General features: G+C 39.7%; 1 protein-coding gene across 1 annotated transcript in view; it reads right to left on the reverse strand.

Annotated features, from left to right (window-relative positions):
- The window catches only part of LOC145390620 (zwei Ig domain protein zig-8-like), a 404,864-nt gene that overhangs the window by 88,079 nt on the left and 291,889 nt on the right, over window positions 1–24,896 (reverse strand). The window contains exon 2 of the mRNA XM_080265416.1: window positions 2,072–2,229. Coding sequence (XP_080121542.1) covers window positions 2,072–2,229 — 158 coding nt within the window. The remainder of the gene's footprint in view (window positions 1–2,071; window positions 2,230–24,896) is intronic.

Consider the following 24,896-nt stretch of genomic DNA (forward strand, 5'->3'; position numbering starts at 1 on the left):
ACAAGTACTTCTCACCCTACATACAGTCTCTACTAGACAGCCTAAGCCACTTGGTAGAGATAAATTGGCTGTATCGTCTCTACTTCGATAGGGATCGGCCGGTCCTGCAGTGGACACTCAAACGGCTGATGAGATGAGATGAGATGAGATATATAATGGGAGGGGTACCCATCATTGCCGGGCCAAAAAGGCGAACACTAATCCTATTTGTTCTAGTTCAATCTTTCTTTCTACTACAGAAAGACGATGTATGAAGGATTATACGAGGTCCAGGAACTTTCTATTTCAGCTTTCACAGACTAATGCACAGCATTTGTGCGCACTTGTTTACTGTTATTCATGACCTCAAATGACCTCGGAGGTCAACCTCATATAGCCTATAGCCGATCTGGAGGTCATGTGAGTCTCTATGCCAAAAATGGGGCTACTGAGTACAGTTGTTCGAGCGTGTATTATCGGTGACCTCAAAAGACCATCGACCAGTGACCTCAAATGACCTTGGAGGTCAACCTCACATAACCTATGTCTGAACTGGATGTCATGTGAGTATCTATGCCAAAAACTGGCCAGCAGGTTGCCAGGGCCAAAAAGGCGAACATTCTACCGGTGACCTCGAATGACCCAGATCTGAAATTTGACCCCCTTAAAACAATCCATTGGGTCACACACACACATATATATATATATATATATATATATATATATATATATATATATATATATATATATATATATATATATATATATCACGTGGATACAGTACTTAATCTCTTCAGCAAGTTGTCTATTTTCATATTCCATTCCTGCTACCTACACACGATTCTTTTTAGCTGAGGAGAGGATCGGTGCCTGCTTCGTTCGCCTTTCTACGTGACGACCTAATTCCATCAAATACCATATCAGTCATGAAGTACAATCTAATCTTGAGGTGGACTACTGTGACATATAAAGGATCTGCTTTGGGTGTAAAGGAATACTCGTACTTGATGATATGTGAAGGTGTGTAATGTGTGTGACACGGAGAGAACTGCTGGCTCTTATGCAACGGACTACATAATCCTTCCTCCTCTCCCTCCCCTCCTTCTCTCTCTCTCTCTCTCTCTCTCTCTCTCTCACTCTTGTGAACTCAAGAAATCAGACACTGAAACACACAAATAAACCATGATTCACCTGTCTTTTACATGTCATGTGGGTGAGACAGTGAAAGTGACAGAGAGAGAGAAAGCTACAAGAAAATTTATCCCGGGTGACTGAAAACATGAAGGAATATTTACAGACATTAACAGGAGAGAGAGAGAGAGAGAGAGAGAGAGAGAGAGAGAATTTACGTTCTATCATCGCTCCTTTGCTAATAGGGAACAATCCCCAGTGAGAGATAAGGATAGAGAGTCGTAGACCGCCTGACAAAGGGAACGATACCGACAAAGAAAATCAAAGTCACACAAAAAATAAAACAAATAAATAATAAAGTTCTGTTGAGAGTTGTGTGTATCTTACTAAGAAAGATAAACAGCGAGACAGACAGAGAGAACTAAAGACAAGGATTACAAGAAAGAAATGAAGAAAGAGACAGACAAAATGAAAATGAAGAAATGGACAAGGAAAACCAGAGGCAAACAAAGGAACACAAACACACACACACACACACACACACACACACACACACACACACACAGAAGAAAGACAAAATTCCAGTTCCACTTACCGTTCTGTTACCGATGAAAATAAAAACAGAAACAAGACAGAAACAGGAAGAAACGACCAAAAATATTCAGTTCCTCTTAATGTTCAGTAAACGGCAAAGTGAGACGGAGACAAACAAAAAAGAAAAAAGAAATAAAGGCAGAATTCCAGTTCCTCATACCGTTCTGTTGCGGATGTAAATGAAGACAGGAACAGCGAGACACACAGACTAAGGAGGAAAGAAGAGAAAGAAGAGGTTAAAATTCCAGTTCCTACCTTTCAGTTGCCAATGAAAATGAAGTGAGGAACAACGAAAGATGAAGAACGAAAGACTAAACTAAAAATGGAATAAGACACAGAAAAAAGTAAAAATTTCGGTTTCTATTACCGTTCTGTTGCCGACTGAGTGAACCCTACAATGAAGCTCTGCCAGTCTGCCCACATGCACAGTCTGGTTGATTAGCATGGAGGAATCGAAGTAGGGCTGGTCTGTGACGAGTGGCGGCGGTGGGATAAGACCCTCGCCGCGCGTACACGTCACCACGGCTGTGAAAGAAGAGAAAGCGGGATTAGAAGGGAAAATAGTGATGTACTGGCGATAAGATTAAGCTGGTATGGTGAAGATGATGTAAAAAGGGATGGAGAGTTTAGACAGAGGAGAGAATGGGAGAGAATACAAGCTTAAGAGGGATGGAAAGAGACTAAATGGCAGAATATGATATCTGAATAGAAAGAAAATGAGGTTAGTGTACTAAATATGAGGCGTTATCACGTGGAGTCACTGCAGAAAACTAGCATACACGCTACTTTCCAACTACACTCCCAGGGGTTATCTCCCACCGGCCTCATTTTTCTCCATGAACCTATTTCCTCCATGGTACTATTTTCCCCTTTGGACGAATTTTTTTGCATGGGCCTACTTTCCCTTTAATGACCTATATTTTCCCATGGAGCTATTTTTCCCACTGAATCTTTTTCTCCGTGGATATATTTTCTCACATCTGGATAACACCAAATTTCCACGTGAACTAATAGGCCTATTCTTCCATAGACTTTTTTTATTCATTGGATCAATGGTTCCACGTCTTCCATTTTCCTCCATGGACGTATTCTCCCGTGATTTTTTTTCTCACTGAACTTAATCCAATGACGGATCTATTTATCTCATGAAAGTATTTGCCACCTACCAAACTTTCCCCCATCCATTCACCCACAAACCTATATACCTGCCCACACACGCAGGTGAGTGAGTCCATCGCCTGTCACGTCCTCCGGGAAGTCACACATCCACCCACCCACCTCACCACAAAATCAACCCACACACCCATCCCACCACAAACCCAACCCATCCAACCACAACACCCACCCGCCTACCACTCTACATCAAAAGGATGGCTTGAAAGTTTATTCACACACACACACACACACACACACACACACACACACACACACACACACACACATAGGCTCAGAGAGAGAGAGAGAGAAAGCAGGGTACAGCTGGATCTTTAAAAATATGAGGTGCTCAGTGGTTGCCCAGTTCTACAAACACATCATATCAACACCATACCAGAACACTCTCAGTACAGCCAAACACAAGCATCTCGCGCACACAAATTAACACCAAACCAGAACACCATATTATGAACACGTCCTTAACTCCCATATAACCACTATGTGTTGGGAGGTAATACGGTGAGGCTAGGAACTCCTACTGACTCTTAGTACAATCAAACACTAACATCTCACATGCATCACATATTAACGCCATAGCAAAACACTATATTCTAAGTTAAGGCATCTTTATGCAAATATCTGATCAACACATCCATTATCCTCCCTAAATCTTTCCAAAACTTATCTATAATACATCTGAGTGCAATTATCGGAACAAAGCATCCCTTCCCCTCACTGAATCTCTCCTGCTTCTCACTCACCAACCTTTCTATGAGAGATTTCCCCCTCGCAGTCAGTACTCTATTGTACAACTTTCCTATCACCCTCAACAAGCAGGCGACTTTGTGGGCACAATATTCTCTTCTGTCTCCCGCTCCATTACGCAAAGGTACATAATGGTAGATACAACAGCCATACATATGTCATCTGTTACATCAAGAACAATGACAATTTTTAGAATTTACATTATAAATGAACATAAAGTACAAAACCTAGTATAATCACTGAACATAAGGTACAAAGGCCTAGTAACATCAAAGAGCATAAAGCACAAAAGCCGAGTAGCATCAATGAATATCAAGTACAGGAACCTGATAACGTCGAAGAATTTAACGTAGAGAAACCATGAATCATCATAAAACATAACTCACGTACGCCTGATAACATTAAAGAATATAAAGCACAAAAACCTGGAGGCATCATAGGACATGAAATGCAGAAGTTTAGCAACATCAAAGACTATGAAGTACAGAAGCCTAATAACAGATAAATATAGTTACATGATTCGTCATTTATTTCATCAGCAACAGGAAGTAAAACACAAAAGCAGGACCAGTGGCATCGGAAACGGTGTGGAAGCCATTTTTCACCGCCACACTCATAACCCACACTAACTCAGACATTGCCCCCACCTCCGCCAGGTCACTGCTCTCTCTCTCTCTCTCTCTCTCTCTCTCTCTCTCTCTCTCTCTCTCTAATCCTTTTATCAGTTTCTTCACCCCTCTTTTCTCTACCTTTTCTCATCTTTAATCGCTACCTTGCTCTGCTCTCTGTGCCTCTTCTTTTTTCTCGCTTAGTTCCTTCCTCTCATCTTTCTATGTCTTCTTTCAGTTCCCCATCTCCCTTCTCTTTGCCTCCTCCCTATTTCCCTAATTATTCTATTCCCTTTTAGAGTTCCTCTCCATTCTTAGCATATTTTCTTTTCAACTCTTTTTCTTTTCCTCTAATTTCTCTTTTACTTTCCGATTTATCTCTTTCACTCTAGTTCGTTCCCTTCTCTCTATATTACCCTTCCCTTTAGTTCCATCTTTTTTCTCTGTCCCCTCGCCCTGTATATTAAGAAAGGAATTTAGAGCAAGAGGAGGACGAAAGGGGGTGGGAGGTAAAGGGCATGAGTGGCAGGAAGGAGGAGAAGAAATGAATAGAATTAGAGATGAATGAGAAGAGAACGGGGAAGAGGATAGGAGCGAATGGGGAGAGAAGAGGAAAATAATGAAAAGGAAGAAGATGTGACAGAAAGAGAAGAGGAGGGAAGGAAAAGAGAACGGGATGGGCAGAGGAGGGGAACGTGAAAAAATGGGGAGAAAATAGAAAAGGAAACGGACAGGATGGAAAGACATGAGCAAAGAGAACTAGAAGGAAGAGGAGTGGGGGGGGGGGAAGGAAGGGGAAAGAAAAGAGGGATTTCTTGACAATGATGAAAACACACCATTCCTGTTATGAAGTCAGATCTACATCAGCCAGTTTCTTTCTTCTTTCCATCCTCTTCTCCTCGCTTCTTACCCTCCTTCTTCTTCACCTACCCTCTACTTGGCCCCCTTCTGCCCTTCCTTTCTACCCTTTCTCTTCTCTGTGTAGTTACTGTATGTTCTATCGTCACATCATACCAACTCATTCCTTTTTCTCTCCGCCTCTGTCCTTCTCCATTCACTTCCTCCGTTCTTCTTTGTTTCCCTTCCTCTTCCTCCCCACCTACTTCCCTTTCCTCTCTGGTTCCCCTTCTATTTACAACGCCTCTCCATTTATACAGTTTCCCTCCCATCCCTCTCCTCTTCCTCTCTTCTCCCCTACCCACATCACCTCCGACATTAGTATTTTCACAGAGGCTCTATTTAAGGGAGTGATTTTCCTCTTCCTGCCCTCCCCAGAGAGGAGTGAGAGATATGAGGCAAGGGGAGTAGTGTGATGGAAGACGGGTGTGATATGGTAGGAGTGATGGCACCAGGATTTTGACGTTGTACATGGTATGGTTTGGTGTGATGGATGAGGAGTGCGACCTGATGTGAGATGTGTGATGTGGTGTGAGGGATGTGGTGTGGTGTACCGTTTCGTGTTGTGTTGTGTTGTGTTGTGGTGTGGTGTTCGGGGTAGATGAGGTGTTGTGGTGTGGTGTTCGGGGTAGATGAGGGGTGTGGTGCGGTGTGAGAGGTGTGGTGTGGTGTGGTGTGATAGGTGTTGTGTGATGTGAGATGTGGAGTGTCTGAGGGATGTCGTGTGGTACGGTGTGAGGTTGGGTGTGATGTAAGGGGCGATGTGACGTGAAGGGTGTGTTGTGGTGTGAGGTGTGATGTGATGTAAAGGGTGTGTTGTGGTATGAAGTATGATGTGATGTGAAGGGTGTGTTGTTGTGTGAGGTGTGGTTTGGTGTGAAGGGTGTGGCGTGGTGTGAAGTGTATGGTGTTGTTTGGGAGGTTTGTGGTATAAGGGATATAGTTTTAAGCAGGGTGGAGTGGGTGTGATGTGGTGTGGGGTGGTGTGATGGGTGCTGACTTGTTGTGGTGTGAGGAATATGGTGTACCGTGGGTTGTGGTGTGATGTGAGGTGTTGTATAAGGAATGAGAGGTGCGATGTAATGTGTGGGGTGTAGGTCTGGTATGGTGTGAATGGTATGGGTGCAGTGTGAGGGGTGTGTGTGTGTGTGTGTGTGTTGTAGCTATGGTGTGAAGGGTTAGGTAGGGTGTGAGGAAGTGGGAAGGGTGTGGCAGGTTATGCGGGATATAGTGTAGTGTGGTGTGGTGTGATGGATATGTTGTAATGAATGAGTGGAGTGAGGGCTGTGGCATGAGTGTGATTCATGTGTCGGATGTGATATGATGAATGTTGTTTGGGTGCTGCTTGTGGGGTTGGGTGTGGTGTGAAGGGTATGGTGTGGTGCGAGGAGTGAAGCAAGGGGTGTGGCATTACAGTAGGTGTGGCATGAGAGGTGGGGTACTTTATGTACGGTGCTCATTGATTTAGCTACGATTCCCCCTTTAGCCATCCGATAGTATTATACATACACACGCTGATATATATATATATATATATATATATATATATATATATATATATATATATATATATATATATATATATATATATATTTGAAGCATCCTGATTCGCATTCTGTTGATCCAATACTGATAATTGATGCAAGGTACAGCATATTTTCATACTGAGACACTGCGAGATGAAAGGCTGATACTGTGTACTGGAAGGACGGAACTACGAAGAGATACGAGAGTGAATAAACCTGACAGGATGACATTACAACCAATAAAGATGACACTGCTAGAAGGAGGGAAAGAAATTATGAAGAGAACGGCTGGTATACCAAGAACAGAGAGAAAAGACAGCAAACAGAAAGTAAGACATTGGTACCTGAAAGAATTAACATATTAACAAAAAGAAGCTAAACTGCGAGCAGAAAAGTTGACACTGAGAGTAGAAAGAAGTGCACTGCAAGCTGGACTGCCAAAAATTCAAACAGAAAGGAATGGCACGGCGAACAGTACTGACGGCTCTACAAAGAAAGGAGCGAACCTGTAAATGAAAATAACAATGTATTGAACAGGAATGCCAAAAGTGGAACCAAGAGAAAGAAGATTGCAAACAGAAAGGACAGAACTGCAAAGAGGAGGGATGAAACTGCCAACAAAAGGGCACAGCACTGCGTATATAAAGGACCGGCACTGTGAACAGGAAAGAAGTATGACGATGAAAAAAATTGGAAGTTAATGAAAATTCTGGAAAGAGCATAATACTGGTATGTAGAGCTGAAGACCCAGTAATTACAGGCAGCACCGGATTCCTTCCTTATTAGCGCCGGATGGGAATCCTCTCATATTATGGCGGGCCTCACCGGCGATGTAATTCACTCCAATATCATTGATTAACCCCCGCTTTTTAATAAAAGACCACACTGAAAGAACCCTTCCCTGATCTGCCCCAAAATCAACTAATTAAAATCACGAAATATCCGCTCTCTCATTGTTATGACAGTTGGATTAATTTTGAAAACGTATTTGTTTACATACCGTACACGAACCAGATTATGTTTGCACGACATTTGATATTAATTAGGCCGCTAGCAAGGTCTTTCCTGTGAGCTGCACCGTCCAATACTTCAACCCGTTAGCTATGATCTATGTACTTTGCAATTTGTTCTGGCTACCACCATAAATTGTCTGAAAACTAACATCAGATCATCATAAGAGGACCACTATTGGTGTTGTAAAACAATACCCACTGCATTGATTTATTATTGGACAAAACTCGACAGTAGTGAAATATTCCAAAGTCCTCAAAGGGTGTTTTTCCTAACTTCTATCGACATTCATTCCTGTTCAACAGAGATTTTCTTTTATACTGACTTAGATTCTTTTAGCTCGAGGCAGTACTTATGTCATAAATGACTTTGTGTCATAAAAGACTGTGTAGGTTCCTTTGTGGTTGAGTTATATATATATTTTAGATTTGTGGACGAGCGGTTTTTATATCTTGGAGTAGCTTCCCATTTGTCATGTAGTGACAGGAGAGGTAAAGAATAGTATGGGACTATTTTTATTTGTCTTGGAAATATTAACAAGTCTCTCACACAGAGCGTAAGTATAGAGTCCCGTCCCGCTATCTATCTCTCTGTCTCTCTCTCTCTCAAATTGCCAAGCCCTTCTCACTGTGACCTGTCTCTTCTGAGGCCTGTCTCCTTCTCGCTTGCCTGTTCTGTGGCTAACCTCCGTCTGAGCTCTCTTTCCTAAATTCTGGTGTAGCAGGGGTGTGTCACGTGTGTTCCTCGTGGATGGAAAGTTCTAGCAGCCTGTGTGTGAGTGTGTGTGTGTATGTGTGTGTGTATGGTTACTAGGTCTTTGTTCACGAGAGGACTGCTGACAGCTAACTGCATCATCTCCTTACTGGCCGCTGTCGTCAGCTTTCCTCAGTGTAACTTGCAAACTCATTTCCTTTTCCCAGGCTCGCAGAGGGCTGTCTATCTATCTATTTATCTATCTATCTATTATGATTTGCAATTATAATATGTAGTCCTGACATCTGCTCGGCCGCTCGAAAATGGCGTACCATCGACAGTTAATAGTCCTAATATATTAATACATACTATATACACATTATAATGAACTTATAAGCTAATTAAGTGAAATACATAATATTGTAAAAGTAACATAATTGTATGAATATTGTATACATATATTATTCATAGTAAATAGTGATTATTCAGTAATATTACATTTTAAACAAGTTGTATACATATTTGAATAAATGCAATGGTTGTTGTATAACACTTTGTAAGACGTGCATGTACAACAGACGTACGCATATAATTGTGGAATGGTAATACTGCTAGGTTATACATTACATAGAGTTATCACTTTAGTAATGTCTAATATTTCACCTAAGTTGTATGATGATACTGGTAATACAGAATTGTGCTATAATTGTATGACTTATAATATTGTACTAACATTGTGGTACTACATACTTGTAACATTTTATGAATTGTTACAAAATATTGTGGTAATGCATAATTGTGTTGGCCTTATAATTGTAGTTACATTTTGTTAATGCAACTATTACATAAGTGTCTTGGCCTTCTAATTGTAGTTAAAGTTACATAAAAGTTACATCTTGTTAATGCAACTGTTAATTGGCAAAGTGTAACATAATGCAATCGTTTGTCGTTACATAATTGTTACATATCGTTTGTAGTTACATAATTGTAGTTAAAGTTACCTAAAAGTTACATCTTGTTAATGCAACTGTCACAGAAATGGTACATATTGTTTGTAGTATTGTTTGTAGTTACATAATTGTAGTTAAGGTTACATAAAAGTTACATCTTGTTAATGCAACTGTCACATAAATTGGTACATATTGTTTGTAGTTACATAATTGTAGCAAGTGTAACATAACGTAATCGTTTGTCGTTACATAATTATAATATGGAGTTACATAATTGTAATAATTGCAGTCCTAACATATGCTGCGGTCGATGATAGTGATGATGTGCCATGCCACTTGTTTGTGGAGACAACAATTTGCTTTTTTGTTTGTAGTTTATGTGGTATTTTGACATATGTCGTAACACTTACACTTACTTTCATTTGTTTGTTATGTGATCTTACTCTATTTCTCTTTTTTCTTTCTTACTTTTTCTTTCTTTCTTTCTTTCTTTCATTTTTTTTTTTTTTTGTATGTATTGATTTTCTATAGTTTGTTTTTCTTCGCTTGTGTACGCTTTTTCTATGTTGTTCATGGTTGCATAATTACTGGCTAATTTCCTTGGGATACTTTTTTAAAGTTTAGTTTATATTGCACAGGTATTACTGAAAATGATATTATATAGTCCCATATTTTGTTATTTTATATAAAAAATATATACATATATACAGTATTAACTATACACACTGACTTGTTGTTCACCTGTACCTATCGTGAGTAATATGTGTGTCAGCATTGTGTGGAAATCATTGTCTTCACGATTGTGTTGAAGATGTTCACTCTTGCTAACGTCATTTGTGTTGGCCATTTTTTTTTTTTTTTTTTTCCAGTTTACCTTGTAACTTAATTTATATGTTTCCACTAGGTAGCTTTAATTAATAAATGTTTAATACAGTTCTTTTAATTGCTCACTGAGTATCTGTGATGGTATATTTCCTTTATTACTTTGTAGATGTAATAATGTATAGTTGTATATATGAAACACGTATTTTATGTAGGTATAAATGGTAACACTCGTTGGTAGTAAATAAATGTTATAATAAATGAATGAATATATACAGTGTAGAATATTTATTGTTGGTGATTATTTAGTGTTTGAGTTATGCAGATAACTGAAGTAAGTATGTGCATTTAAGTTGTAACTATACAGCACGTTTTATATGTTTGTGCAGAAGCTTATTGTCTATCACTGTGTATTGTATAAATGAAGTAACTATGTAACTCACTAATTTTTACCGTGGAGGAAATGGTGTGAGTGGTGGTGCAAGTGGTGAGTTGACTGACGTGGCGTCTGTTCAGCAAGCACGCATGATGACGTCGACTTCCCACACTGGTAGCTGTGGTGAGTGAATGAGTAGCGATGAGTAACTTGAGTGAAGACGGGTGAGTAAGACGAGTTGTGAATATGGACTTGGTGTTTTGCTGCGTGTCTTGACCTCTGCGTCAGGCGTAGGCGGGAGTGAGTGGTGGGGGATTTTGTGTGCTTGTTGCTTTGGTTTTTCCTCTTCTTTACTTGCTTTGTTTTATATTCTTCTTGTTGCTGCTTGAAGTTACGTGAAGATTATAGAGTTGTTTTGTAGACCTGTAGACTATTTGCATTGTAGGCTGTATTTTGTAGGGATTCACTGTAGAATTGAAGCTAATTTTGTAGAGTCTCGCCTGCTTTTGTAGAAATTTGCTTTTAATTCGGAGACGATGTCCGTAGATTCGCTGGTTCGTCATAGAAATTGCAAGATCGTATCAATGTTTTGTTAAACTACTTGCAAGGCGTCGTGTGATCTATTCACCTCTGCATCAGCATGATGATCGGGGAGGCGGAGGGGGCTGGGTGGAGAGAATACTGTCAGGAGCTGGTTGTGAGGGGTATTCTTTTTGTTTTCAATCTTGATATTTTGTAGGAATTCAATGTTGATTCGTAGACGAGGTTCGTATACGTTCGCTGCTACCAAATGTCATCAATGACTTTGTGTCATAAAAGACTGTGTAGGTTCCTTTGTGGTTGAGTTATATATATATTTTAGATTTGTGGACGAGCGGTTTTTATATCTTGGAGTAGCTTCCCATTTGTCATGTAGAGACAGGAGAGGTAAAGAATAGTATGGGACTATTTTTATTTGTCTTGGAAATATTAACAAGTCTCTCACACAGAGCGTAAGTATAGAGTCCCGTCCCGCTATCTATCTCTCTGTCTCTCTCTCTCTCAAATTGCCAAGCCCTTCTCACTGTGACCTGTCTCTTCTGAGGCCTGTCTCCTTCTCTCTTGCCTGTTCTGTGGCTAACCTCCGTCTGAGCTCTCTTTCCTAAATTCTGGTGTAGCAGGGGTGCGTCACGTGTGTTCCTCGTGGATGGAAAGTTCTAGCAGCCTGTGTGTGAGTATGTGTGTATGTGTGTGTGTATGGTTACTAGGTCATTGTTCACGAGAGGACTGCTGACAGCTAACTGCATCATCTCCTTACTGGCCGCTGTCGTCAGCTTTCCTCAGTGCAACTTGCAAACTCATTTCCTTTTCCCAGGCTCGCAGAGGGCTGTCTATCTATCTATTTATCTATCTATCTATTATGATTTGCAATTATAATATGTAGTCCTGACACTTACTTCGTTAAGTGAAAACCTTATAACTATATAGGGGCCTGGTGATGAAGTGGGTTAAGGCTCTCCAAGTAGATTGGTCCGTTCTGGTTTATATCCGAGGGCTGTTTGGGATTTTTTTGTTCATATAATTTCACCTGTCCAAGATGTTGGCTTATTGTTTCTGAGAACAATGGACCAAAGGTCAAGATCGTCCGGCAAGGTGAACTTAAACAGTTTTGATCTGATTTGGACCATATCTTGGCGGATGGGTTTAGGATAAGAAAAATACATAGGGATTCAGTTATAAAGACAATCAGTTAAAGATCAAGGTCTCAGGCCAAGGTAAAAGCTCGACCCATGTGTGTCTGTGACACCAAAGTAACAAAAAGAGTTTTGATCTGATGTGGACTAAACTTGGTAGGCAAGTTGAGGGTCAGGCAAGGGGATGATCTGTTGTTTTTAAGAACAACAGATCAAAGGTGAACGTCATATGGCAACGTCAGATTAATGTTTTTATCTGATTTAGACTCATATGTGTAGAAGGGCTCACGGTAAGAAAAAGAGGAAGGGATCCAACTTCTAGAACAATCAGTCAAGAATCATGGTTACAACGAATGCCAAAAAGTGAAGGTCACATGGCAACGTCAGATTAATGTTTTTATCTGATTTAGACTCATATGTGTGGAAGGGCCCACGATAAGGAAAAGATCAAGGGATTCAACTTCTAGAACAATCAGTCACGGATCATGGTTACAACAAATGCTAAAAAGTGAAGGTCACATGGCAAATCAGCTTGAACTCTTTTGATCTGATATAGATTAAACTTGGTAGGTTTTATGGCAAGGAAATGAGGAATAGATTCTATTATAACAACGATCAAGAGTCAAGGTCACAAGGTCAGAGTTTGATCCGGATATGTCTGTGTCAACAAAGTAATTATAATTCCATTGACTTAACATGGTGGAGGGAAAGAGGGTCAAGAAGCTGACTTACTTGTTTTGGGAACAACAGGCATCACCGGAATATTTATGCATTCTTAATCCTTATTTGTAGCTTTCAGAAGTAAGGTTATAAAAATGCCCAGTAGCTGTTGTAATCCAGGAATATTAATCAGCAACCTGTGAAAGACTCATTTCAAAGAACCGCGTAGTAATAAGGCAAAGTATTCAAGACGTACATCACTTTATGCATATATATGTATCTATTTGTCTATCTGTCTATATCTATATCTATCTATCTATCTATTTCTCTCTCTCTCTCTCTCTCTCTCTCTCTCTCTCTCTATCTATCTATCTATCTATATCTATCTATCTATCTATCTATCTATCTATCTATATATATATATATATATATATATAAATATATATATATATATATATATATATATATATATATATATATATATATATATATATATATATCGAGTCTGGAATAAATCTTTAATTTCCAAACTGCCCTCTTACGGTTTCTATCCTTCTATCTGTGCCTTCATCTATAGCTTCCTTTCTGGTCGTTCTATAGCCGCTGTTGTAAACGGCCATCGTTCTTCTAGATCTATCAACAGTGGTGTTCCTCAGGGCTCTGTCCTATCACCAACTCTCTTCCTTTTATTCATCAATGACCTAAGCTGTACATCTAACCCTATCGACTCGTACACTGATGATTCCACCCTTCACCTTTCCAGTCACTTCCCACAACATACATCTCAGCAGTTACTTCAACAGACAAGGGATGAGGCTATGGCACACCTAATGTCTGACTTGGCATGTATCTCTGACTGGGGTAAAAATAATCTTGTTCTTTTTAATGCATCAAAAACTTGGTTTTTACACCTACCAACCCGACACAATCTTGCATAGTACCCACTAAATGTTTAATAATATCCAGCTCAATCCTGCATCATCCTTGAACTTGCTTGGGGTTTCATTCACTCGGGACTTATCTTGGAAAGATCATATTGTATCTCTTGTACAATCTGCTTCCAAGAGATTAAGTGTACTAAGCCGACTCCATACCTTCTTTACCCCTGCACAATTGACTTTATACACGGGTTTTATTCGACCCTGTTTGGAGTACAACTCTCATGTGTGGGGAGGCTCCCCACATACAGCTCTTCTCAATAGGGTGGAGTCAAAGAATTTTAGTCTCATAACTCTCCTCCTCTTACTTGTTCCCTTCAACCTCTGTCTCTTCGCCGTACTGTTGCATCTTTATCTCTTTTCTGTCGCTACTTCAATGGTCACTGCTCGTCTGAACTGTCTGTTTGCATTCCTCCACCTCTACGACGGGCGCGTAGCACCCGTCTAGCAACAAACTCTCATCTCTTTTCTGTCCAACTCTCTAATGCAAGAGTTAACCGTTACTCTCAGTCCTTCATTTATGCAACAGGTCAACTCTGGAACTGTCTCCCTCTGTCTGTATTTCCTACTTCCTACGATCCCCAGTCTTTCAAACGCAGTGTGTCCAGGCATCTCGAAATGAACGGATCTTGAATTTGGTTCTCTTTTGCATTATTTTTGTCTTTTCTTGGAGGGAACGGTTTGCGGGCTCCTGGCCTTTGGTTCCTTCTTTTTTGCATATATATATATATATATATATATATATATATATATATATATATATATATATATATATATATAATCTATCCATTTCTATTTTTTTAATCTATCTATCTATTATCTATCTATCTATCTATCTATCTATATCTATCTATCTATTTATCTATCTATCTATCTATCTATCTATATACAGTCCGCGCTAAAAGTTCGTGCGTCCCCGATGCAACAAGTGTAAACAATACTTAACAGTATCTTAAAATTAAGAAAATGGGTATTTACAAATAATTAGTATTTCATAGGTCTTCCTTTCATCTTCAGGCACTTTTGAGACGTTTTTGGATAGAATCTACTAGTTTTCTTAAATGTCCTGGGTCAATATTCCTCCACACCTGTTCCACTGCTTCGATCAGTTGCGGGATGGAGTATGTGTCATGCTTCCTTAGCTCCCTTTTAATGATTGCCCATAATTTTCCAATTGGGTTCAAATCTGTGAAATTTCCTGGCCAATCTTCAATGTACTCAACCTGACAATCTCGCAACCACTGTTTCACATCACTGGCTGTGTGGCACGGTGCACCGTCCTGCATAAAAATGTCAGTCCTGCAAGCCTCAATTAATTACTCTGGCAGGTGGTCACACAAGAGTTCCATGTGGGTGTGTTTATTGAGGCTCTCATTTTTGGGGAGCAAAACTATATTACCCTGACCATGGTACCCAAATGCACCTCAGACCATAACACAGTCAAAATATATATATAAAGAGACAGACAGACAGACAGACAGATAGATAGATAGATATACATATATACTTTATATATACGAGTATATATATATATATATATATATATATATATAACTCTTACTTAAAATAAAAAAACATCTGAATCAATCTCTCAATTTAAAATAGCTAGAAATCATGCAAAAGCCGTAATAAACCTAGCTAAATCAAATTCTCTTCAAAACCAAGCATCAAAACTGCATAACAACCCTAATGACAATAGAATATGCTGGTCATCTCTTAATTCTTTCAGTAACAACTTTAACAAATCATCATTCATTCCCCCACTTAAGTCTTCAGATGGCAACATTACAAATGACCCACGTGCGAAAGCAGTTATTTTTGCCAGTACATTTGCCAGAAATTCTAAAATAGACGATGCCAGCCAGAACGACCCAGTACTAGAACCTGACTCTCCCAAAATTGTCCCACTTAAAATACAGACAAGATACGTAAAATCCATCCTAGACAATTTACCCACCAACAAATCTCCAGGCCCAGATGGAATTTCGCCAATTGTTTTGAAAAAGTGTTCCCCTGAACTTGCCTCTGTTCTAACTAAATTATTCAGACTATGCATACGTACGTCTTCATTCCCAAATTCACGGAAAGAAGCCAATATCCACCCAATTCCGAAGAAAGGAAGTTCCTCTGACCCCTCTGATTACAGTCCAATAGCAGTCACATCTCCTCTTGGTAAGGTATTTGAAACTATAATTAATAAGTACTTTGTTAAACATTTTGAATCCAACAACTTAATTAGTGATAGACAATATGGTTTTCGCCACGAAAGATCCACCATTGACATACTCAATCTCCTGACTCATACCATCCATCAACCAATTGACATACATGGAGAAACTCATGCAGTAGCCCTTGATATTTCTAATGTTTTCGACAAAGTATGGCACCGTTCCCAGCTGTCCAAACTCCCTTGTTATGAACTAACGTCTTTTGTTCCTTTGATTTCCTCATATCTCAGTGACAGGAAAATAAGAGTAAAAGTAGATGATGTATATTCCAATTTCCATGCAATTAACGCCGGCGTGCAGCAGGGATCAGTTCTGGCCCCAACCCTGTTCCTGGTTCATATTAATGATCTCTTATCTGTCACCCACAATCCCATCCACTCATACGCAGATGACTCAACACTACATAGTTCATTCACACTCAGACACCTCGTTACAAAGTCTTATATCTCTACCTCTCAACTCACTACAGCCATCTCCATAAATCAAGACCTATCTACGATCAGTGAATGGGGACAAAACAACCCTGTCTCATTTAAAGCTAGTAAAACTAAATATATACAATTTACTAATAGACAGATATTGCCAGATTCGTAAATTACCATCAGTGCTACTAATATTCCTATCTTCAAAAGTATTGAAATTCTTGGCGTCTCACTTAACAATGCTCTCGGCTGGACCTCTTATGTTGGATCACTTGTTAAAACCGCCTCAGAGAAACTTGGATTATTGTACGGAGTCCGTAACTTCTTCACTGACGAGCAGTTAACTGTAATTTATAAGAGTCATGTGCGCTCTCAGCTTGAATATTGCTCACCCTTGTGGAATGGATGTGGAGAGGTTGCATTAAAACAACTAGACAAAATTCAGAACAAGACTGTTAGAATTATTAACAACCCTGCCATTACAAATAAACTACCTCCCCTACACGTAAGAAGGAATGTTGCCTCCCTTGCATTATTTTACAGATATTTTTATGGCAAATGCTAAGATGAATTTGCGTCCATTGTGCCACCTCTCCATGCCTTCCCTCGAGCTACACGGGTATCTGGTAGTACTCATGACTGGAATGTCACTCAGCCATATTGCAGAACTTCTGCCTATCAGAATTCTTTCATTCCCCAAACTGCATCTCTCTGGAACTCGCTTCCCCAGAGTTGTTTCCCTCCAAACTTCAACCCACAACTGTTTAAGTCTAACTGTTACAGATATTTTATGAACAGAGGACACCAGTAATCTGGTGTATGGATATTTTTTTTTTATTCATTTCTTTCTCCTTCCTTTGTTCTGATATTTAAAAAAATATAGATAGATAGATAGATAGATAAAGAGAGAGACAGAGAGAGAGAGAGAGAGATGGATATAGATATAGACATAGATAGATAGATAGATATAGATAGATAGATAGATAGATATATACATTGTATATATATATATATATATATATATATATATATATATATATATATATATATATATATACAGACATAAGCTGTCCAGGGGCAGGATCCTACTGCTACTTAATTGGTGCGTCCCCGGGTAGCGGTTAGAGTAAAGTCTTATAGATAGGCTATATAAAGTACCGTCTTGGACACCGCGGGCCATAGGTCTCTGTATGTATATGTTTATCTCCATCGAATATTCCGAATCCAAATAACATCTCATCAGAAACTATGTGACAGGGAGATGGGATTATTTGCCACAATCCTCCCAACCTAACATGAATTCTGTTGCAAACGATTTGACGGGCGTTAATATTGGATCATCATCTATATCCATCTATCTATCTATCTATATCTATATCTATCTATCTATCTATCTATCTATCTATATACATAAATATACCTGTATAGTGGCAGTGTGCCACCGAAAGTGAGTAGGCACTGTCTCGTCAACTTACAGACTGGGATATTAAACAAACTGAAATCCATGAAGATCTATACATACAATGTAAGAAGCCTTGTAGATGGTTGCAATCTTGATAACTTAATGACTGAATTAAAAAATATTAGTTAGGATATTGTAGGTTTGAGTGAGATCCACAGAAAAGAAGAAAAAGTAATTCAACTCCACGACAGCAACCACCTATTTTACTACAGAGGAAGGCAAAATGAAAGAGTTAGTGGTGTACGATTTCTAATTAACAGAAATCTTGCAGACATCATTGTTAAATTCAACATTGTATCTGACATAGCAGCACGGACTGTAATCCGATACACCCTGAAAGTAATACAAGGATATACACCGACTTTTCAAAGCTCAGGTGAAGAAACAGAAACATTCAATGATGTCTCCCAGATTGTGGAAGAAAAGTCCACATATACTATACTCATGGGAGACTTCAATGCAAAAGTTGTGAAATAAAAAGAAAAAAATGGAAAAGCAAGTACGGGAAAATGTTTAGTGGGAGAAAGGAATGAATGATGAGAAATGGTGGTAAATTTTGCTGAAATGTATAACATGATAATAATGAACACATTCTTTCACAACAGATCAGGGAGAAAATGGACCTGGAGAAGTCCAAGTGGAGAACAGTGAATGGAATCGGCATTATTATAGCAGATTAGAATAACTCGATCACATATGTCTCGGTTATCAACAAAGTATAGAGTAAGTGACCATAGAATGATGAGTTGCACGATCAAAGTCACTTTGAGAAGTGAAAGGAAGAAGATAATTAAGAATAAAAAAATATGAACAATAGAAGTAAACGAAAACAAAGACGCCTTCCAGTTGGAAATAACGAACAGATTTCAGACTCTAAGTAATGCTGAATGTGACACTGATGAGTTGAATGTCAGACTAACAAAGGTGCTAAGAGAATCAGCGGAGGTAGTAGGAAAACCCAATACAACCAAAGCCAAGAAGTATTCAGAAAAGACACTCGAGCTCATGAAAAAAAAAAAAAAGGGAAATGAAAGTAAAACCAATGAAGGATGAAACAGAACGAGAGGAATTAAAATAAGCTGATCAACAAAAGACAAAGAGAATGAAAAAAAGAAGGAGAAGAAGAAACATGGATCAGATCAAAGAAACCACCAAAAAATGAAAAAAATCTGAAACAAGTCTGAAGTAAAATGGTGCTAGGAAAGCAACCAATTATATCACTGAAAGACAAAATGGCGAAGTCATCAAATGCATATATAAGATGGCAAAGAGAGTTGAAGAATATTACAAAGAACTGTATGCATCAAAGACAGTAGTACCAATAGCTAACTTTTCAGTAGACTCAAGTGAAATACCTGAGGTAACACCAGACGAAGTAAACATTTCTCTTAAATATATGAAAATAGGGAAGGCCCCAGGAGAAAATGGAACAGTACGGCAGCAGATTTACTTTTGGATGCAGGAAAAAAAAGTACAAAACAGGCTTGCACACTTATTTACTCAATGTATAAAAATCAAGAAACTTCTCCAGACGTTGTGTAATGCAACAGCTATATTACTTATATAAAAAAAAAAAAAAAAAGAGGCGACTCAAAAGATCTTAGTAACTATCGACCCATTAGGTGATTATCAGTTATTTACAGGCTCTTCACTAAAGCCCGTGCGAACAAAATAACTAATTTGGAAGAAAACCAACCTCATGAACAGGCAGGATTCCGAGGCGGGTATTAGACTACTGACCATCTACACACAATGAATATGCTAACTGAGGAAACTACAGAATATAATAAACCACTGTGCTTAGGTTTTGTTGATTACGAAAAGGCTTTCGACTCAGTGGATTACATTGCAATTATAAATTCACAGCACGAACGAGGAGTAAATGAGAACTCTGTAAAACTGCACGAAAGCATATATTAAGCGGGAACTGCTACAATAATACATAAAGACTCGGACAAAATTAAGACTGAGAAAGGTGTGCGTCACTGAGATACCGTTTCACCAAAATTATTTACAGCATGCCTAGAAAGTATTTTCACGAACCTAGACTGGGAAAATAAAGGAGTAAACACAGATGGAGAAAAGCTAAATCATTTAAGATTAGCGGATGACATTGTCCTAATCTCAGAAACAGCAGAGACATTTGAAAAAAAATGTTAAATGACCTGACCAGAGAAAGTCTAGAAGTATGGCTACAGATGAAGAGAAGTAAAATTAAAGTAATGTTTAATCAAAGTACACCAAAGACACAGTTAAAGAAAGAACAGAGGAATTAGTTGGAGAAGAACAGGGAGGCTTTAGGAAGGGAAGAGGTTGTGTAGATCAGATATTCATTCTTAGATCTTTAGTGGAAAAGTTTCTTGAGAAGGGAAAGAAGTTGTATGCGGCTTTCATGGATTTGGAGAAAGCATATGATAGGGTGGATAGACAAGGATTGTGGAAAGTATTAAGAATATATGGAGTAGATGGGCAGTTGTTGAATGCTGTGAAGAGTATGTATGCAGTACGTGTGGATGGTGAACTAAGTGAATTTTTCTCTTTGAAAGTTGGCTTGAAACAGGGATGTGTCATGTCTCCATGGTTGTTCAATCTGTACATGAATGGGGTAATAAAAGAGGTACAAGGTAGGGTAGTGGATGTTGGAGTGGTCCTGGTGAGAGAGGATAGTGTTTGGAAACTCCCTGTACTGTTATTTGCAGATGATACTGTGTTGTTGAGTGAAGACGAATGGGAGCTGCAAGGCTTGGTGGATGAGTTTGGGAGAGTGTGTAAGAAACGGAATTTAAAGGTGAATGTATTGAAGAGTAAAGTGATGGTATTTGAGAGAGGTGAAGTCAGTGAATGTACAGCGAGGTTGGATGGTGAGGAATTGGAAAATGTGAGTACGTTTAAGTACTTGGGTAGTGTGTTGAGTCAGGATGGAGGTTTGGAGGGTGAAGTGCTTGAAAGGGTACAGCAGGGAAGAAAGGTTGCTGGTTCTTTGAAAGCAGTGATAAGAAACAGGGAAGTGAGCATGGAAGTGAAAAAGTTACTACATGACAGTATTGTGATACCAACTCTGACGTATGGAAGTGAAGCTTGGACGTTGTTGGAAGGACACAAGTCAAGAGTGAGAGCAGTGGAAATGAGTTATTTAAGAGGAGCCTGTGGTGTCACATGGAGAGACAGGCTGACGAATGAGGATATAAAGGAGCATTGTGTTGTGGATGTGATAGGAAGCGTTATGAGGAACACACTGAGGTGGTTTGGCCATGTGGAGAGGATGGAGGGTGAAAGACTGACGAAGAGAGTGTATGTGAGTGAGGTGGAGGGGGGAAGATGGAGGGGGAGGCCGAGGATGAGATGAAGGGATGGGGTGGAGAGGTATATGAGAGAGGGGGGTGTGAGCTGGGAGCAGGGCAGTGAAATGGCGGGGGACAGGGCGACGTGGAGGCGGTTTGTTTGTGGCCACCCCAAACGGGATTGAGACGTCTGGCAATAGATAGATAGATAGACACCAAAGAATGTCATCAGAATAAGCGAGGAAATGCTTGAAGAAGTAGAGAACTACAATTACTTAAGGCAAATACTAAAATTAACGAAAGGCAATGACACAGAAATAAAACGACGCATTACAGTTGAGTGGAAAGTTTTTGGTGAACATAGATACATCATTAAAAGTAGCTTACCAATATGTATGAAACGAAAAGTATATAACGAATGTATAATTCCAGCAATGACATACAGTTGCCAGACCTGGAAACTGACAAAATTAGTGGAAAATAAACTAATCCGTTCTCAGCGGACAATGGAAAGGTCATTGCTGGGAATATATTTAAGAGACAGGAAAAGATCAACTTGGGTGAGAGAACAGACTAAAGTCAAAGACATTTTAGAAGTTACAAGTGATCGTGGGCCCTTCGGGCCCCTCGCACTTGCTCACTTGGATTTTTTGCAGCTAACCAATTGATCACGTTATCTGCAGCTTCGAGAATGGAACCCAAGTTGTCCGAACGCAAGTCCGAAGTGCACACACACATGCACGGCTACTGCTACAGTTTATTTTAGTTTTACCTCTGGGCAAAAAATTCTTCGGAGATCCTATGCCGGGCTCCGGGAGCAGTGTTTTTTGGTCCAAATGTGATCACTCATTAAATATAGTAAAAGTTTTTCAATCGTGATGGGACCAAGTTTTTTTTACATCAGCAATTTTTTTTGTGATTTTTGTGCCAATTTTTGTGCGATTTGAATGTGTAGTTTTGGCTGCCCAAAATACACACACACACAGACACACGGTTACTGCTATAGTATATTAGACAATTGCTCGTGGGCCCTTCGGTTCCCTCGCACTTGCTCCTGTAAAGGGCTCTCGCATTTATTTGCTGTTCTAGTGTAACGTTGTCACTTGGATTTTTTACAGCTAACCAACTGATCGTGTTATTTGAAGCTTCGGGAATGAAATTCATGTTGTCCGAACACAAGTCTGGAGTACACAGACACAAGGCTACTGCTACAGTTTATTTTAGTTTTACCTCTGGGCAAAAAATTCTATGGAGATCCTATGCCGGGCTCCGGGAGCAGCGTTTTTTTGTCAATATGTGATCACCCATTAAATATAGTAAAAGTTTTCAATCGTGATGGGACCAAGTTTTTCTACATCAGCGATTTTTTTTTTTTTTTTTATGCCAATTTTGGTGCGATTTGAATGTGTAGTTTTGTCCACCCAAAATACACACACACACACACACACACACACACACACACACACACACACACACACGGCTACTGCTATAGTATATCAGATAAAACAACAGAAATGGAGGTGGACAGGCCATGTAGCAAGAATAAGAGATAACCGATGGAGCAAGAGGCTGACTGACTGGACTCCAAGAAACTGCAAGTGTAGCAGAAAAGGGCCAGACAAGAGGTAGAGGGATGAGATAGAGAAATTTGCAAGGAAAACATAGGAGAGACTGACTCAGTCATGGAATTCGTGGAGAAGGTTGGGCGAGGCCTTTGTTCAGTGGTGGACTTGTCGTGACTGATGATAATCATGGTGATGATATATAGATGTGTGCATATATATATATCTGTACAAGGTCTGTTCAGAAAGTATCCGACCTCAGGCTTGAAAAAATAAAATAAATGGCTAACCTGTTATGCTAGAACACTTCCCCTTCAAAGCTTGTCCCTTCTAACTTGACACACATAACCCAACATTCTTTCCAATGCCTGAAACACTTTTCAAAGTTGGTTTTCAGTATCTACTGCAGGTGCTTCATCGCATTCATCATGATCTCTTCTCTCGTCTAAAATCGGGAACCTTCCAGCAGAGTTTTGTGCTTAGGGAATAACCAAAAGTTGCACGGAACTATGGTGAGTAGGGAGCCTGCGGGATGTTGGCCAAAAACTCCTGAATCAGTTGAAAAGAAGGGGCAGGGGTGTTGTTATGGTGCAGCCTCCAACTTGCCACTTTCCAAAGGCATGGTCTCCTCCGCCGAACTAGGTCATGAAAACGACCGATAACATCGAGGTAGTAATGTTTGAGGAAAGCCTGATCTTCTGGTGCACAATCTTGATGCACACCACCATGGTAGTCGAAAAAAAACTGTCAACGTGCGCGTGCATTTCACCTTCCTGTGGACCTGTCATGCATTTCTTGGCCGAGGGACCCTGTGTGCTTCCACTGGGACGACTGTACTTTGGTCTCTGGGTCGTACCCGTAAACCCAAGTCTCAGCTCCAGTGATAACCGTCTTCAGAAAGTATGGATCGCGATGTCCACACTCCAGCATGTCTTGAGCAACGTTCATCCAAGAGAAGAGATCATGACGAATGCGACGAAGAACCTGCAAGATATACCAATAACCGACTTTGAAAAATGTTTCAGGCAGTGGAGAGAACGCGTGTCTATGTGTGTCAAGTCAGAAGGGGCCTGCAGTACTGTGAGAGGGATTAGTGCCCTAGCTCAACAGGTTAGCTATCTTTTATTTATTATTTATTATTATTTTTTTGAGCCTAAGCCAGCGGTTCCCAACCTGGGAGCCATGGCCCCCAAGGGGGCCATGGGACATTGACTGGGGGGCCATGGGCCTTATTGGTAATATAAGATATGGACAAGAAAAACCTCAGTGCGTTTTGTGCCACAAAATTTTGAGCACAGAATCAATGAGGCCATCAAAGATGAAGCTACACCTTGAAAAGAATCATGCAGAATATGATGGACGAGACATGGATTTTTTAAAGCAACAGGAGCAGAAGTTGAAGCGACAGAAACTGGATGAGGGAGGATCCTTCCAACAACAAAATACTGCTGTTGTGCAGGTTTCTTTTGAGGTAACTCTTGAAATAGCAAAGAAGCAAAAACCTCATACAATTGGAGAGACACGTATCAAACCTTGTACTTTACTAATTGTAGAGGGAATTTTTGGGAAGGCTGCAGCTCGCAAAGTGGAACAGGTGTCATTATCAAACAACACAGTGCAGCGTCGTATACATGATATGTCAGAAGATATAAAACTGCAAGTTATTAGTGAGATGAAAGAAGCCCCTTTTGGCTTATTTGCATTTCAAATTGATGAGTCAACAGATGTAAGCTCCTGTTCACAACTATTACCATTTGTTCGATATGTCAAAGGAAATGACGTAAAAGAGGAATTTTTATTTAGCACTACCCTTGAAACAACTACAACAGCTGATGACATTATGCAAAAAATGGTACAATTCTTTGATGCTGAAGGAATTTTGTGGGAAAACGTTTGTGGTGTATGCACAGATGGAGCCCCATCCATGCTTGGCTCCAAATCAGGGTTCCAAACAAAGGTAAAAAGCCTGGCATCCCAAGCTAAAGGAAATCATTGTATGATTCATCGTTATGCCTTATCTTGCAAGACTCTCCCTCAACAACTGAAGGAAATTCTAGAAACGGTAATCAAGATTGTGAACTTTATTAAAGCTGGGGCTCTTAACAGTTGTCTGTTCAAGGAGATGTGCAAGGATATGAGTGCTGAGCATGAGGAGTTGCTGTA

This window comes from Coenobita brevimanus, chromosome 15 (genome assembly GCF_032717465.1).
Source record: "Coenobita brevimanus isolate Jiangsu-jjx chromosome 15, ASM3271746v2, whole genome shotgun sequence".
Lineage (NCBI taxonomy): Eukaryota > Metazoa > Arthropoda > Malacostraca > Decapoda > Coenobitidae > Coenobita > Coenobita brevimanus.